The following is a 17,698-nucleotide window of genomic DNA, read 5'->3' on the forward strand; positions in this document are numbered from 1 at the left end:
TTGCTGAATTAGTCACTGAAAAATTCGGCTTGTTGACTTCTGAGATCCTTGGCTCTTCAGAAGAGAAGCTATCTCCTTTCATTCTGTTCCTGCTGCTGCTGCTAAGTCGCTTCAGTCATGTTCGACTCTGTGCGACCCCATAGACGGCAGTCCACCAGGCTCCCCTGTCCCTGGGATTTTCCAGGCAGGAACACTGGAGTGGGTTGCCATTTCCTCCTCCAATGCATGAAAGTGAAAAGTGAAAGTGAAGTCGCTCAGTCGTGACCGACTCCCCATGGACTGCAGCCTACCAGGCTCCTCCGTCCATGGGATTTTCCAGGCAAGAGTACTGGAGTGGGGTGCCATTGCCTTCTCTGCATTCTGTTCCTAAGTTCTTTTAAAAAATTGGAATATAATTGACATGTTATATGTCAATTATTATATAAGTGTAAGGTGTATTGTTGTTGTTTAGTTGCTAGGTTGTGTCCAACTCTTTTGCAACCCTTTTGTAGCCAGCCAGGCTCCTCTGTCCATGGGATTTCCCAGGCAAGAATACTGGAGTGGGTAGCCAATCCCTTCTCCAGAGGATCTTCTCGACCCAGGGATGGAACCCAGGTCTCCTGCATTGCAGGCAGGTTCTTTACCACTGAGCCACCAAGGAAGGTGTATAACATGTTATTTGATACATTTATATTAATATATTATAATATGATTGCCATTGTAGCATTAGTTAGTACCCTTACCATGTCACATAATTATCATTTCTTTTCTTCATGGTAGGAATAATTAAGATCTAGTCTTTTATAATAGGAGCTTTGCTGATTATGATACAGTATTATTGTTTATATCATGCATACTGAATTAGACCTCTAGGACTTATTTATCTACCAGTTGCAAACTTGTACTCTTAAACATCTCTCCTATTCTTACACATCCTCCCCCAGCCTCTGGCAATCACCTTTCTAGAAAGGTGATTTCTATTAGTTTGGGTCTTTTAGAATCCACATATAAGTGATAGCATACAGTATTTCTCTTTCTCTGTCTGATTTATCTCACTTAGCATAATGGCCTCAAGATCCATCCATGTTGTCACAAATGGCAGGATTTCTTTCCTTCTCATGGCTGAATAATATCCCTGTGTGTGTGTGTGTGTATGTGTACCACTTCTTCTTTATCCATTCATCCATTGATGGATACTTAGGTTGTCTCTATATCTTAGCTACTGTAATGTGCCTAAGTCTTGTTCACAGAAAGATAGGAGAGGAGGTGGGAACTCTCCCTCAGCTCTAAGGGAGCCCTTATGTCTCTCCCACAATACCAAGGTGACCTTTTTACACTCACCGCACAACCTTCACCCCATTCCGAAGAACTTCCATGTCCACAGAGAATCCACCATTGGCATGAGCCACGAGGTTGAGATCAGAGAATTCAGCCTGGGAAGAAAAAAAAAATCAGGGATTCACTCACATCACACACAAAAGACCACTCAGTTTTCAGTATGGACAGTTGACCCCACAGGTCCACCTGCCCCAACTAACCTGTTCTACTTTAATGTCAATTTCTCCATGGATCTTTTTCCCTTTGAAGTATTTCGCCCTGGAGAGGAAAAGCAGAGTACATTTATCAATGCTCAAATCTCAGGAAGACAAAACCCAGGCCGGTCCTTTGACCCCTTTGCTCCTTCAGTGCCACTACAGAAACTATAAAATGACTTATGATGGTTGAAATATTTTGAAAAAAAACCTAACAGTTGTTTGTGAACAATGAAGTCTGTTATAATCCTTGTGGAGGTATGTAAATGTCAAGGTACTAAATTGCTCAGTCGTGTCCGACTCTTTGCGATCCCATGGACTATATAGTCCATGGAATTCTCCAGGCCAGAATACTGGAGTGGGTAGCCTTTTCCTTCTCTAGGGGATCTTCCCAACCCAGGGATCGAATCCAGGTCTCCCACATTGCAGGCGAATTCTTTACCAGCTAAGCCACAAGGGAAGCCCTATAAATGTCAAAGGACACTGCAAATTATAAGTTCTTAAAACAGAGTGCAGGCATTTCCCAAAGTATGGTTTGCTTGTCACACTGCTATTTGAAAAACTTCTCAAAACAAGGAGTGCTTTGTATACTGTAACATACTTTAATATGGCATGGAGGTTTGTAAAATGGCAAAGATTCTTAGAGGACATATCTATATCTGTGTGTGTGTGTGTGTGTGTGTGTGTGTGTATGCACACACTCAGTCGTGTCCAACTCTTTTGCGACCCAATGGACTACAGCCCACCAGGCTCCTCTGTCCATGGGATTCTCCAGGCAAGAATACTGGAGTGGGTTGTCATTTCCTTCTCCAGAGGATCTTCCTAACCTAGGGACTGAACCTGCATCTCTTGCATCTCTGCATTGGCAGGCAGGTTCTTGACCAGCTGAGCCACCATATATATATATGTTCATATATATATATATACACACACACACGTATATATATATATACATATGTATATATATACACATGTATGTGTATACATATATATGTGTGTGTATGTATGTGTGTGTGTGTATATATATGGAGTATGTCCAAGTATGTGTCAGTGCCTGTCTGTGTGAGCTGCAGCATCTCTTTGCTTGGGTCCTTTCCCAAGGAGGAACACATTTACCATATGTCGTTGTGCACCAAGAGGAACACAGCAGCCATGAGTGGGCAGCTGCATCAGAAAAGGAAGAGGAGACTAAGGGCCTCAGGCTAGTGAGGGATCAATAGAAGCTGGAGTCAACCATGATGAGGTTGGAGGAAAATGCCACTGAGGATAAGGGGAAACTACAGGAGGGAAGAGGGGTAGGAATGGCAGTAGGCATATCACTAATTGCTAAGTCACTGTCCCTGGGCCCATCCCCAGCTAGACTCCTCCACCAGGCCCAGGATTCCTATCCGACAGGCTTGTCCACAAACAGAAGTTCATCACCAATCAGGTTTTTCATAGACAGGGGTTGAGGGGAGGAGCCACTCCTGGGATTGCCTACATGCACACCATCAGGGTCTCTGATATACATGCAGCACAACTGGACTCTGGTGATGTCACTGACATACCCCAAAGACCACAAGCTATTTTCTTCTCTCTTTCATTCTTCCCTCCTACCTCCCACTTCATCTCTGACACTGTCCCCTCACAGATGTTGGAAGAGAGTCTCTTAGACCTGTGCATTTTTCATTTAGAAAATGATGAGTGTAAACTATATCACTACTTTCTTTTTCAAACTTTTTTGACCATAAATGTAGTGGATACTATGGTGCTCTGCTCAGGTCTCCTCTTCAGGGCCAATGCACCCTGAGTATCAGCTGTTGACAGATAGCAGCTGTGTCACTGGGGGAATTATCTTCTATCACAGAGAAATTTCCTGCCCAAGGTTATACCTATTTTGGACAGCCCATGGATTATATCTGGTCTGTGAGTGAGTATGAAGGCCAGCTTCTTCCCCTCAATTATAGCCTGACTCTGAAGGACCACCCTAGGATCTCCCTAGAAGCTCTCTAGGATCAGCCGAGGCCTCAGATGCAACTGCACTGGGGACCCACTTCTCCAACTGCTCAACTTTGCCTTCCTTACAGCTGTTGATCCCAATGCATGTGTGCTAAGTTGCTTTAGTTGTATCTGACTCTTTGCAAGCCCATGCACTATAGCCCACCAGGCTCCTCTGTCCATGGGATTTCCCAGGTAAGAATACTGGAGTGGGTTGCCATGCCCTCCTCCAGGGGATCTTCCTGATCCAGGGATCGAACCAGCATCTTACATTTCCTGCATTGGCAAGTGGGTTCTTTACCACTAGCACCATTTGTTGATCCCAAAGGCACTCCAAAATAAGCCTGTGCATGCAATTCTCTGCCTGAAAAATCTGTTTCAGAGATCCCAACCTAAAACAGAGGGTCAGAGAAGTCAAATTACAAAGAAAACCCTACTGCCTTTCTGGAGCTGGGCCACCCAGCAGCCCGAAGGCAAAAAGGAGCCATCATTTGTGCAGGTGGAGCATAGATGAGGGCTTCCCTGGTGGCTGAGTGGTAAAGAATCCGCCTGCAATGCAGGAGTCTCAGTAGACATGGGTTTGATCCCTGGGTTGGAAAGATCCCCTGGAGAACAGCATGGCAACCCACTCCAGTGTTCTTGCCTGGAGAATCCCATGGACAGAGGAGTCTGGTGGGCTACAGTCCATGGGGTCACAAAGAGTCGGACACGACTGAAGCGACTTAGCATGCACGCATGCAGCATAGATAGCTTCTGACATGCTGTAGTAACACAAAGTGCCCTGTGGCATGTCTGGGCTGTGGTACAAGCAGGATGCCACTTGCACCATAAGATGTAGCAAACCCTATGATACTGGAGATGTCTTTAGGGAGAAAAGATGCAGCATGGAGTGGATTCTCCTGAGTGGGAGAATTATAGTGCAGGACCATGGGGTTTGGAAGCAGCAGTAACTTAACTGATGGTGGACTGTAATGAGATACTAGTGGAAGGGAATGCACCAGCTGGTGAAATATTGCTGGTACTTGACAGGTGTGAGGAAAATGATAACCAGACTTGGGTGACTAAACACCACTGATTAGCTGAAGAAATATATGACATGCTCAGGGTGAATAATCACTAATTCAAAGCAAAATGTAGAGACTTCCCTGTGGTCTGGTGGCTAAGGGTCTGTGCTTCCAAGACAGGGGGCCCAGGTTCAAACTGTGCTCAGGGAACTAGATCCTACATGATGCAACTAAAGATCCTATGTGTTGCAACTAAAACCCGACACAGCCAAATAAATAAATAATTAAAAAAAAAAAAAAGCAAAATGTAAAAGACAAAAGACCTCCTGGGGTGTATTTAGTTCAGTCCAGTCGCTCAGTCATGTCCGACTCTTCGAGACCCCATGCACTGCAGCACACCAGGCTTCCTTGTCCATCACCAACTCCTGGAGTTTACTAAAACTCATGGTCATTGAGTTGGTGATGCCATCCAACCATCTCATCCTCTGTTGTCCCCTTCTCCTCCCGCCTTCAACCTTTCCCAGCATCAGAGTCTTTTCAAATGAGTCAGCTCTTCGAATCAGGTGGCCGAAGTATCAGAGTTTCTGCTTCAACATCAGTCCTTCCAATGAATATTCAGGACTGATTTCCCTTAGGATGGACTGGTTGGATCTCCTTGCAGGCCAAGGGACTCTCAAGAGTCTTCTCCAACACCACAGTCCAAAAGTGTCAATTCTTTGGCACTCAGCTTTCTTTATAGTCCAACTCTCACATCCATACATGACTACTAGAAAAACCTTAACTAGACGGGCCTTTGTTGGTAATGTCATTGCTTTTTAATATGATGTCTACGTTGGTCATAACTTTTCTTCCAAGGAGCAAGTGTCTTTTAATTTCATGGCTGCAGTCACCAACTGCAGTGATTTTGGAGCCCAGAAAAATAAAGTCTGACACTGTTTCCCCATCTATTTGCCATGAAGTGATGGGACTGGATGCCATGATCTTAGTTTTCTGAATGTTGAGGTTTAAGGCAACTTTTTCACTCTCCTCTTTCACTTTCATCAAGAGGCTCTTTAGTTCTTCTTCACTTTCTGCCATAAGGGTGGTATCATCTGCATATCTGAGGTTATTGATATTTCTCCCGGCAATCTTGATTCCAGCTTGTGCTTCTTCTAGCCCAGCGTTTCTCATGATGTACTCTGCATATAAGTTAAATAAGCATGGTGACAATATACAGCCTTGACGTCCTCCTTTTTCTATTTGGAACCAGTCTGTTGTTCCATGTCCAGTTCTAACTGTTGCTTCCTGACCCGCATACAGATTTCTCAAGAGGCAGGTCAGGTGGTCTGGTATTCCCATCTCTTTCAGAATTTTCTACAGTTTATTGTGATCCACATAGTCAAAGGCTTTAGCATAGTCAATAAAGCAGAAATAGATGTTTTTTCTGGAACTCTCTTGCTTCTTTGATGATCCAGCGGATGTTGGCAATTTGATCTCTGGTTTCTCTGCCTTTTCTAAAACCAGCTTGAATATCTGAAAGTTCACGGTTCATGTACTGTTGAAGCCTGGCTTGGAGAACTTTTAGCATTACTTTACTAGTGTGTGAGATGAGTGCAATTGTCTGGTAGTTTGAGCATTGTTTGGCATTATCTTTCTTTGGGATTGGAATAAAAACTGACCTTTTCCAGGTCATGGTGGAGAGTTCTGACAAAATGTGGTCCACTGGAGAAGGGAATGTCAAACCACTTCAGTATTCTTGCCTTGAGAACCCCATGAACAGTATGAAAAGGCAAAGAGATAGGACACTGAAAGATGAACTCCCCAGGTTGGTAGGTGCCCAATATGCTACTGGAGATCAGTGGAGAAATAACTCTAGAAAGAATGAAGACACGGAGCCAAAGCAAAAACAACACCCAGTTGTGGATGTGATTGGTGATGGAAGCAAGGTCTGATGCTGTAAAGAGCAATACTGCATAGGAACCTGGAATGTTAGGTCTATGAATCAAGGCAAATTGGAAGTGGTCAAACAGGAGATGGCAAGAGTGAACGTTGGCATTCTAGGAATCAGCGAACTAAAATGGACTGGAATGGGTGAATTTAACTCAGATGATCATTATATCTACACTGTGGGCAAGAATCACTTAGAAGTAGCCATCATAGTCAACAAAAGAGTTCGAAATGCAGTACTTGGATGCAATCTCAAAAATGACAGAATGATTTCTGTTCGTTTCCAAGGCAAACCATTCAATATCACAGTAATCCAAGTCTATGCCCTGACCAGTAACGCTGAAGAAGCTGAAGTTGAATGGTTCTATGAAGACCTACAAGACCTTCTAGAACTAACACCCAAAAAAGATGTCCTTTTCATTATATGGGACTGGAATGCAAAAGTAGGAAGTCAAGAATCACCTGGAGTAACAGGGAAATTTGGCCTTGGAGTACAGAATGAAGGAGGGCAAAGGCTAATAGAATTTTGCCAAGAGAACGCACTGGTCATAGCAAACACCCTCTTCCAACAACACAAGAGAAGACTCTACACATGGACATCACCAGATGGTCAACACTGAAATCAGATTGATTATATTCTTTGCAGCCAAAGATGGAGAAGCTCTATAAAGTCAGCAAAAACAAGACTGGGAGCTGACTGTGGCTCAGATCATGAACTCCTATTTGCCAAATTCAGACGTAAATTGAAGAAAGTAGGGAAAACCACTAGACCATTCAGGTATGACCTAAATCAAATCCCTAACGATTATACAGTGGAAGTGAGAAATAGATTTAAGGGACTAGATCTGATAGACAGAGTGCCTGATGAATTATGGACGGAGGTTCGTGACATTGTACAGGAGGCAGTGATCAAGACCATCCTCAAGAAAAAGAAATGCAAAAAAGCAAAATGGCTGTCTAAGGAGGACTTACAAATAGCTGAGAAAAGAAGAGAAGCAAAAAGCAAAGGAGAAAAGGAAAGATATACCCATTTGAATGCAGAGTTCCAAAGAATAGCCAGGAGAGATAAGAAAGCCTTCCTCAGTGCTCAATGCAAAGAAATAGAGGAAAACAATAGAATGGGAAAGACTAGAGATGTCTTCAAGAAAATTAGAGATACCAAGGGAACATTTCATGCAAAGATGGGCTCAATAAAGGACAGAAATGGTATGGACCTAACAGAAGCAGAAGATATTAAGAAGAGGTGGTGAGAATACACAGAAGAACTGTACAAAAAAGGTCTTCATGACCCAGATAATCACGATGGTGTGATCACTCACCTAGAGCCAGACATCCTGTAATGTGAAGTCAAGTGGGCCTTCAGAAGCATCACTATGAACAAAGCTAGTGGAGGTGATGGAATTCCAGTTGAGCTATTTCAAATCCTAAAAGATGATACTCTGAAAGTGCCGCACTCAATATGCCAGCAAATTTGGGTGTATTTAAGGAAACCTCAATCTTCTGTGACCAGAGGGCAGACTGAGGAGAAGATTAGACTTACGACTTAACTGTAAGGGTAGCAGAACTTCAGAGAAGGTTGAATTCTCAGGCCCAGTACATCCCCCATTCCATGCTCAGTGCCCTAATAGGACATGAGTGGAGCCCTGAGATTGGGATGGGGATATCTGGGAAGATGCATTTAACACCCTGACCTTACAGATTCACCTGAACCCACCGGGTCTGCAGAAGTAGCCCACTTCTCCTTGTTGGAATATAGATCTTCCCTTTGCTCGAAGATGATGCACAGGCCTTGATAAAGCATGTGCCTTATAAAACAATTCTTCCTCTCAGAATCAACTTCCCTTCCCCTCCTGGCAACCAGATCAATAAATAGGGTCAAATCCTAGCACATCCTGACTGGAGAGGTTCTCAGCTTGCAAAGGAAGGAAAGGAATGATATGTGGAAGCTGAAGAATCTGACTAACATGTATCGGCAGGAGTTGGAAAAGCATGTCTGAGACTGGATGCTGAGGACAATGGATCAAGGGAATGAAGCATAAACTTGGAGCACTCTCCCAGGATACGGAACTTAAAACCATGGTAAGGACTCTAGGAAATGTTTCTGATACAATATTTGGGTGACTTCTGGAAGCCTGGCAAGAACAGTGGCCCACACCAAGTGAAGTAGAAACACCAGACTTCAATGGCAGATTGTGGAGGAAAGGATCAAAGGGCTCAGAGGAGCTGATGTGTTAGATAAGATACACTGCTCCAGTCTGGAATACCAACCAGCTGACTATATTCTATGGGAGGGCCCAGAGCATATACCCAAATTACAAATGAGGAATACGTTGGTGAGAGTAGCACCAGACATGTTGAGAAGCACAGTAGAGGTAAGGTCATAAATGAAATCCCAGCCCAGGTCCTGCTCACAGTGGGTACACTGGGTCCACAGATCCACCTAGTGATCACTTTCCCAGCTCACAAACACCTAATTGGAATGGACATATCTGTAGTTTTCAGAACCCCAGCATGAGTTCCTTGGCCTGTGGGGGAAGAGCTATGGTAGTTGGGAAGTCCAAATGGATGCCTCAGAAACTATTCCTGCCTTCTCTGAGCAAACCTGTAAATCAAAGACAATACTGTATCTATCCTAAGGGTGATGGTAGAAATTAGTGTCCCTCTGAAAGATCCAAAGGATGCAGGGGTGTTAGTCCCATCATGTATATGTGCTTAGTCGCTCAGTCATGTCTGATTCTTTGTGACCCCATGGACTATAGCCCACCACGCTCCTCTGTCCATGGGGATTCTCCAGGCAAGAATACTGGAGTGGGTTTCCATGCCCTCCTCCAAGGGATCTTCCCAACCCAGGGATCAAACCCAGGTCTCCTGCATTGCAGGTGGATTCTTTACTATCAGAGCCACCAGGGAAGCCCAAGAATACTGGAGTGGGTAGCCTATCCCTTCTCCAAGGGAACTTCCTGATCCAGAAATCAAACAGGGGTGTCCTGCATTGCAGGCAGATTCTCCACCAGTTGAGCTACCCGGGAAACTCAGTCCCATCATATCTCTGCTGAATTAACCAATTTGGGCCCTGAGGAGGCTGGGTGGATCCTTGAGAATGTAGACTACTGCAAGCTCAACCAAATGGTAGCACTGATTGAAGCTGCAGTACTAGTCATGCTGACATTGCTGGAGCAAATGAAGAGATCTCAGGTATGGCAGGTGGCCACTGATGTAGTGAATGCCTTTTCTATTTTGATCAGAAGATCAGAGACATTTCACTTTCATCTGGGACTGGCCACAATATATATTGATGGTCTTGCCATAGGGCTAAGTTATCTTTCTCACCCTATGTTATCATATAATCGAAGGAGAAATGGACTATCTGGACTTCCCAGGGACTATCACATTGGACTACTATATCAATTACATCATATTGATTAGGCAACGTGAACAAGAGTTGGTTAGCACACAGCCTTGATAAGACACATGCACTCCAGAGGGTGGGAGGTAAACCCTAAAAACACTCAGGGTCCTGCCATATTAGTACAGTTTCTAGGGATTTGGGGGTCCAAGGTATGCCAGAACAGCCCCTCCAAATCATAGGGCAAAGCATCGCATCACACGCCTCCCACTGTGATGAATAAAAACACAACAGATGGGAAGAGTCCTCAGGTTCTGGAGGCAGCATATTCCACACCTGGAAATACTGTTCTGATCCATATTTCAGGTGACATCTAAGGCTGCTAGCCCTGAACAGGTCCAGGCTGTGGTGCAAGCAGTCCTGCCACTCAGGGTATATGATCCAGCAGATCCTATGATACTGCATAGTGGGGGAAAATGCAATGTGGAGCTTACAGGATGCCTGAGTGGGAGGCCCCTGGGGTTCTGGACCAAGGCCACGCCATCTGCAGCAGAGAATTACACAGCTTTTGAGAAACAAATCCTGGTACAGTACTGGACCCTGAGTGAGACAGAATGCTTGACCACAGGTACCAAGGAACCACGTATCCTGGTGCCTGTTATGAGCTAGGTCATGCCAGGCCCACCAAGTAATGAAGTCAGATAAGCCCAGCAGCCAGGATTGATCCCAGACAGGACCAAGCAAGCTGTCTGAGCAAGTAACCCGGATGCCTGTGTCATCCACACTGTTGTGTTAGTGCCTCCCTCAGCTCACTAAGAGAACTCCTTAGAACCAGCAGATGAAGGGAGAAAAATCTTAAGCTTGGTTCACAAATGGGTTGGCTTGGTATGTGGCTGGAATGGACAAAAATGAACAGGGGTGATCCTATAGTCCCATTCAGAGTGACCTTGAAAAACAGTGGTAAAACTCCCAAGGGGCAGAGCTTTGAGCTATGCACCTGGTCATCTATTTTGTTGGGAAATAGAAGCAACCCAAGATTCGAATACATATTCACTGTTGGGCAGTGGTAAATGGCTTGGCTGATTAGGCAGAGGCCTTGAAGGAACAATATTGGAAGATCAGGAAAAGGAGGTCTGGGACAGCGAAATGTGGGTGGACAAATGGGATTGGAGATGAAACAGAGTGAAGATCTTTGTATTGTGTGTTAACACCCACCAGATAGCATCCACCCTGAAAGTGGCACTAAGCAACCAGGTAGAATGACTCAGCCAAATGATGTCAGCCAGTTTCTAGAATCAGCCGCCCCAGTGCTGGCAGATGGGCACACATATGAAGTGGCAAGGGTAACAGAGATGGAGGCTGAGTGTGGGGCCTATAGCATCATTGCTGAATGTCCAACCTGTCAGCATCAGAGACCAATATTGGGTCCCCAACGCAGCACCATCCCTTAGGAAGGCAACCAGCCATTCTGTGGTGAGCTGACTACACTGGGCTCCTACTCTGGAAAAAGTAATGATTCATTTTGACTGGAATATTCTATATATGAGTTTGCTTTTCCTGACTACAGGACCTTAGCCAGCATCACTGTCCAAGGGCTTACATAATATTTGATCCACCAGTATGGCATCCCACATAACAGTGAAATAAACTGAAGGACACACTTTACAGCAAAGGAGGTGTAAAGGTAAGCCCACAACCCTGAAATCAACTCACATTTTATACAGATGACATTCTATACCACACCATGCAGAAGCTGCTAGTCAGACAGAGTGATGGAACGAATTGGCATAGCCACAGCTAAGATTTCAGTTTGGAGGTGATACTGTGCAAGAATGGGGTACCATCCTCCAAAACACAGTATACACCCTAAATCAATGAACAGTGTTTGGGCTGTGTTCCTTACAGGTAGAATACACTGGTTTGGGAACTCAGAGGTGAAAGTAAGAGTGGCCTAGCTTACCATCAGTCCCCCGGACCCACTTTTGGAATGTATGTTTCCTGTTCCCTCAGGGCTCTGCCAGGTTAAAGGTCCTGGTTTTCCAAGGGGGAACACTGCTACCAGGGGACACAGCAAGAACCCTATTACATTATAAGCTTTAACTGTTACATGGACACTTCAGGTTTCACAAGGCAATGGGTAAGAAGATGAGTCTGTCTCAGCAGGGGCATGGACCCTGATCATCAGGAGGATATAGTTGCTGTTGTCTAGTTGCTAAGTCGTGCCTGACACTTTGCGACCCCATGGACTGTAGCCCGCCAGGTTCCTCTGTCCATGGGATTTCCCAGGCAAGAATACTGGTGTGGGTTGCCATTTCCTTCTCCAGGGGATCTTCCTGACCCAGGGATTGAACCTAAGTCTCCTGCATTAGCGGGTGGATTCTTTACCATTGAGCCACCAGGGAAGCCCAGGAGTAGATAGGGCTGCCATTAAACAATGGGGGCAAGGAGGAATATATTTGGCCCCAAGGCTATCTGCTTTGACATCTTGTTGGCATTTCTTGTTCAACATTGAAGGCAAATGGATAAGTACAGCAGTCATAGCCTGAGCAGATGGGGACCAGGAGTTCAGGGATCCCTTAAGGATAAGGGAATGGATCACTCACCAGGTAAGCCACTGTGACCAAGAGAGGTGCTAGCTGAGGGTGAGGGGAATCTAGATTGTATAGTACAGGAAGGAAACAATGTATCATTTATTTATGCCACATTTATCAAACTACAGTGGAGGCTGTAGTTTGTCCCACTAACTGGGCTCTTTCAAGTGCCCCCCAGAAAACAAGACCAATTAGAATCCTAGAAACGCTGTTCCCAGATGGAATGAACTTCTGAAAAGCAAGTCAATCTGAGAAGTCCTGGGGGTTGCCTATGTGCTCTACTCAGATCTTCAAGCCCCTCCTTCTGGTCATAACTGTCCTCCAGCTTCTGGGAATATCTGCTGCTGAGGGCTCACAGTGCTGTCCATCACTGGGAACTGCCCCCTACAGCAGGGACTCACCTTCTGCAAAATTATGCCTCCTCCCAGAGGGCAACTTGCAGTCACTGACTGACTAATGCAAGACTAGAAAAGCCTGGCCACCCCATCTCAATTGGGACAACTCTGAAGGGTCATCCCAGCTCCAGAGCTCCCCAGGTGATTGGCTGGAGCAATTGCTGCACAGCATCACAGCTGCTCAACCTTTCCATCTGCCAAGTCCTGCTTCCCCCACTACTCCTCTGCAACACACATTGTTCCCAAGAGCTCTCCCTGATCAATCTGCACACAAATCTCAGAGTCTGCATCCAGGGAAGTCTAAGAAAAGAAGCCACAATAAGAACGTTCTATATGTGCTCTTGCCTGGAAAATCCCATGGACGGAGGAGCCTGGTAGGCTGCGGTCCATGGGGTTGCTAAAAGTTGGACACGACTGAGTGACTTCACTTTCACTTTTCACTTTCATGCATTGGAGAAGGAAATGGCAACCCACTCCAGTGTTCTTGCCTGGAGAACCCCAGGGACGGGGAAGCCTGGTGGGCTGCTGTCTATGGGGTCACACAGAGTCGGATACGACTGAAGTGACTTAGCAGATATATTTAATATATATTATATAAGACACACATACAGAAAATTTAATATAGGATGTCTTATATAACATATTGCATGTTATGTATTATGTGTTGCAGTATCTAGAATGTATATAAATATGCATATAGTAGAATGAAAGTTTCAGTAAATAATTACCTTTAATATGTACAATGGGGTCATATTTCCTATTCTATTTCATTTCATGAAAAGAAACATATACATATATATGTATGTGATACTATAAACCCACTGTATAACAAATATATTACAGAATACATGTAATATGTATGGTACACATTAATGATTATATTTCTTATTGGAGTAAGTTTCACTAAATAATAATTCCACTTACTATGTGCAATGTACTCTCATTTTTTATTTTCATGTATCAATATTATCATTTATCATAGTTTTATTTTCATTTCATGGAGAAAATGAAACACTGGTCACAAGCCAAGAGGTGACCTACAGCTGGAAAAACACTGGACTAAATGATCTGTAAAAAGAGGTGATGAGTCTCAACTCTGAGTTTGCAGCTTCAAAGCACACAGGACTCAAGACCCAGGAAAGAATGAGAGTGGTGAGGTTTGGTGGGGAAGGCACCAGACTGTACTTAGGTGTACAACCCCATTACAGAGTTTGCACGATTCCTTTTATTCCAGGCTGAGATCCCTAAGCTTGTGTGGTTCTGAATGTCTGCAAGTTGGTGATGCAGTCTCTGTTCCTCACACTAAACCTGATGTACACAGGCTCCCTCCCTTTGCCCATCCCACCCCATCTATACCAGACACTAAATAAATAGTTGCTAGGTTGACTGGAAGAAAAGACTGAAGCGACTGCTGGGATAAAGGAAGGTTTTCGGGATACAGAAGTGGGAGGGAAGAATAGTTCACAGAATTCAGCAGGTGCTCAGTAAGTGCTTGCTAGACAAATTAGAAGAAACAGTGTAAAATACAGGAGTTGTGATTATGGTAGGGGAAGGGTCTTGACAGTGGTCTGTAGATAATTAATAAATGCTTAATGGAATGAAGGAAAAGGCAGCAGCAAAGGACCTGCCTGGAGGGTTGGAGTGAAGAAGGGTAGGTCGAAAGGAGGGGGGTTACTAAAATATTCCAGTGGATCTTTCCAAACCAGGGATCAGAACCACATCTCTTGCGTCTCCTGCATTGGCTGCAGATTCTTTACCACTAGCGCCACCTGGGAAGCCCCCAAGGTACAGCAAGGACTTCAATAAGGTTTGTTGACTTCAATAGAGCAAATTTAGCCAGGAAGATGGCATCTGTGTGAGTGGGTGTTGGTGAAGGAATTAAAACACGTGTTCAATAAATGCTTTATGGATTGAAGGAGAAGAGAGTGGAGGAGTCTGCTGCAGGGATGGGAATGTTGTTGTTTGAACAGAACACAGCAAGAGAGTGATAAATCCTTTTTGGATTAATTGGGGGGAAAGAGCAGTGGGGAAGATGGCTACTATGTGGGAGAGGGTTCCTAGCCAGAATGCAGTAGGTACACATCGTGAGTTTTTGAGATTGTGTCATGTGAAAGGCAGGATGGAGATTGTTGAAGGAGGAATTAGGGCTACAGGAGGGGGAGAAAAGGCACTGACTATGGGTTCTCAGTAGTATAAAATAAGTGCTCATTAAAAGATTGTTGGGGTTGAGTGGAGGAGAAGGTATGAAAAACCCAAGGTGGTTGGGATTAGAAGGAAAAGGAACTGAAGGAGGCTTCTTCCTAGTGTATTGTAGTGCATAATAAATGCCTCCCATAGTTTAACACATGGAAAGTATGCAACAACTATCTGTAGAATGAATAAATGGCTCTGAATAGAGAGAAAGCCTGCTGGGTAAGGGCTCCTGGCAGAGGAGAGGTAATTAACCAGTAAAGAGCTGGTAATCAATATATTTAGGCTGAAGGGGACCCCTGGAGAGAGAGCTCTTGAGACAAGGGCAGGAACTTCCAAGCTTGGAAAGGGGAAGTTGAGAATGGCTCTTAAGTAGTAACTGCTCAGTTAAGTGTTTATTGGCTTAAATAGAAAAAAAAATCCTTTTGGGGTCTTAAGATTGGGAGAGGGAATCCTAGGGAGACTGAAGAGAGTGAGAAAAGGTAACCCTTCTAAATTTGGTTCTAGATTTATCGAAGGAAAGGACTCTGTGGAGATGTTGTATGACTGGCATAGGTTATCCTAACAGTAAAGAAGGGGAATCTACTTCCTACACACAACAGGTACTGCAAATGTGCTCATGCACCCACTGGAAGAAAAGCACTTTGGGGAGGAGGTGTGAATATAGAGCACACAGGAAGCACTACACAAATGCTCACAGGAGCCGCTGGAGGAAAATGCCTTTGGGGGAAGGTGATCTAGAATCGAGCACCTGGCAGACAATGACCAAATGCTCACTTCATCTGTTAAAAGAAAAGGTCTTTGGGGAGGATGGGAGGGGGGAGGCTATGGAAGAGCATATCACCACTGGATCCACTGGAGGAAAAGTCTTTGGGGGAAGGGAAATGGGGATACAGTAACTTGATTTATGTAAGCTTGATTCTCCATCCTTGGGAAGAAAGGCTTTTATGAAGAAGGCACAGAATCAGCACACAGTGGGTACTCCACAAATGCTCCAAGAGTGATTTTTTAAAGAGGTATTTGGAAAGACAGATTGAGATGCTCCACACAGTAAGTGCAGATATATGATCACTGTATTAATTGGAGGCAAAGGTCTTTATGGACAAGATCTGAGGTTGAGTCATGCAGATGGTGCTCAATATATACAGACTGAAGCCACTGGAGGAAAAGGTCTGGGGTGACATAAACAGTGGGCACTCAATAAATGCTTGCTGAATACACTGAAGGAAAGAGCCTTTAGAGAAGGCTCACACCTTTAGATCAGGCAGTTGATAAAGACTAGCTGGGTCCACCAAAGGAAAGATCGTTGAAGAAGTAGTTGAGAATAGGCGGTAAGGGAGGCACTCAAATGAATGCCTTCTAGATCCGTCTGCTGTAGGAAAAGGATTTAGAGCAGAGTGTGAAGATAAGCCTCACACAGTAGGTTTAAAAACGCTCATAGAACTCATTTAAGGAAAATATGTTTGAGGAAAGGGCTTGGGGATGGGGCATACACCAGGCACTTAATAAATGCTTCTTAGATCCTTTGGAGAAATAAGCCCTTAGGGGGACTGAATTGGGGCACACAGAAGGCATTCAATAAAAACTCACAGGATCCATTAAAGGCAACGCTATTGGCAAGAAGCTGGGGTGGGATACACAGCAGGCATTCAATCAATGTTCAGTGAATAGTTTAAAAGGTTTTTGAGGTGAGGGCTGGGGTGGGGCACATAGTGCACTCTGGATACATGCTCACGAGATCAGAGAAGGCCTTAGGGCAAGGACTGAGGAGGACAAAACACATATCAAGCTCCCAACGAATGTTCACAAAATTCATGTAAGCCAAACGCCTTGAGGAAGGATTCCCCACTGAGGCACACTGCTGGTACTTGATAAATGCTCACAAGATCCATTAGAGGACAAGACCTTTGGGGCACGGGTTGCGGGGTGCAGGGCACATCAGACTCTTGAATGCTCACAGGATATACTGAAGTCAGGCTTGTGGGATGGAGGCAGACAGCAGGCGCCCCATAACTGTTCCCTGTATGGATCAAGAAGGCTTGGGTGAGGGCAGCGGGGAGGCAAGCGCGGGGCACACAGGAAGCACTTCGCATAATAATTTAAAGGAAGATGGTTTGGGTGAGGCGGGCAGACAGAGGGCAAACAAGCGGCGCTCAATAATTGCTCATCATGGGATGATCTGGGGACCCAGAACCGCGGGGGTACGTCCGCAGCAGTGGCTTACCAGTCGGTGTGGGGCTCGTCGATTACCAGCAGCACCCTGGCGGCAGCGCCCCCACGGCCTGCGCCCCCAGAGCCGCCGCCCACCTGCTCGCTGAAGGTGGCGGCCGCCGCCGCCGTGGTCTGCTTGACCGCATTGGACAGCGACGAGAAGAAGCCACCGCCCCCCGAGGACCCGGGGCTAGGGGCAGCCGGAGAGGCCACGGGGGCGGCCGAAGAGGCCCTCTCGGCAGTGGCGGTCGCAGGACCGGTCGTGGCCCCGGGACTGGGGGCAGCGGGCGGCGGTGGGGGCGGCTGCGGGCGCTGCAGGTCTGTCATGTACCCATTTGGCAGATTGGCCATGAAGTTGCTGTCCGACAGGCGGCGCCGCAGGTAGTTCATGGCTGCGGCGCGGGGCAGGGGGTCTTAGGAGCAGTCTGGTCAGGAGCCGCGGGGGCGGACCGCGAGGGGCCCAGGAGCACCGCTGCGCTCTCAGGCACGACACGACTCTTCCGCTGCCCGCTGCAGACTGAGGCAGCGCTGAGTCGCCGCCGCCGCC

General features: G+C 45.7%; 1 protein-coding gene across 2 annotated transcripts in view; it reads right to left on the reverse strand.

Annotated features, from left to right (window-relative positions):
• The window catches only part of SYN1 (synapsin I), a 51,846-nt gene extending 34,148 nt beyond the window's left edge, over positions 1-17,698 (reverse strand). For both annotated transcript variants that reach the window (XM_043458124.1, XM_043458123.1), the window contains exons 1-3: positions 17,165-17,698; positions 1,518-1,575; positions 1,321-1,412 (exon numbers count right to left, since the gene is read on the reverse strand). In XM_043458124.1, coding sequence (XP_043314059.1) covers positions 1,321-1,412; positions 1,518-1,575; positions 17,165-17,541 — 527 coding nt within the window. In that variant the 5' untranslated portion in view covers positions 17,542-17,698. The remainder of the gene's footprint in view (positions 1-1,320; positions 1,413-1,517; positions 1,576-17,164) is intronic.

Source organism: Cervus canadensis, chromosome X (assembly GCF_019320065.1).
Source record: "Cervus canadensis isolate Bull #8, Minnesota chromosome X, ASM1932006v1, whole genome shotgun sequence".
Taxonomy (NCBI): Eukaryota; Metazoa; Chordata; class Mammalia; order Artiodactyla; family Cervidae; genus Cervus; species Cervus canadensis.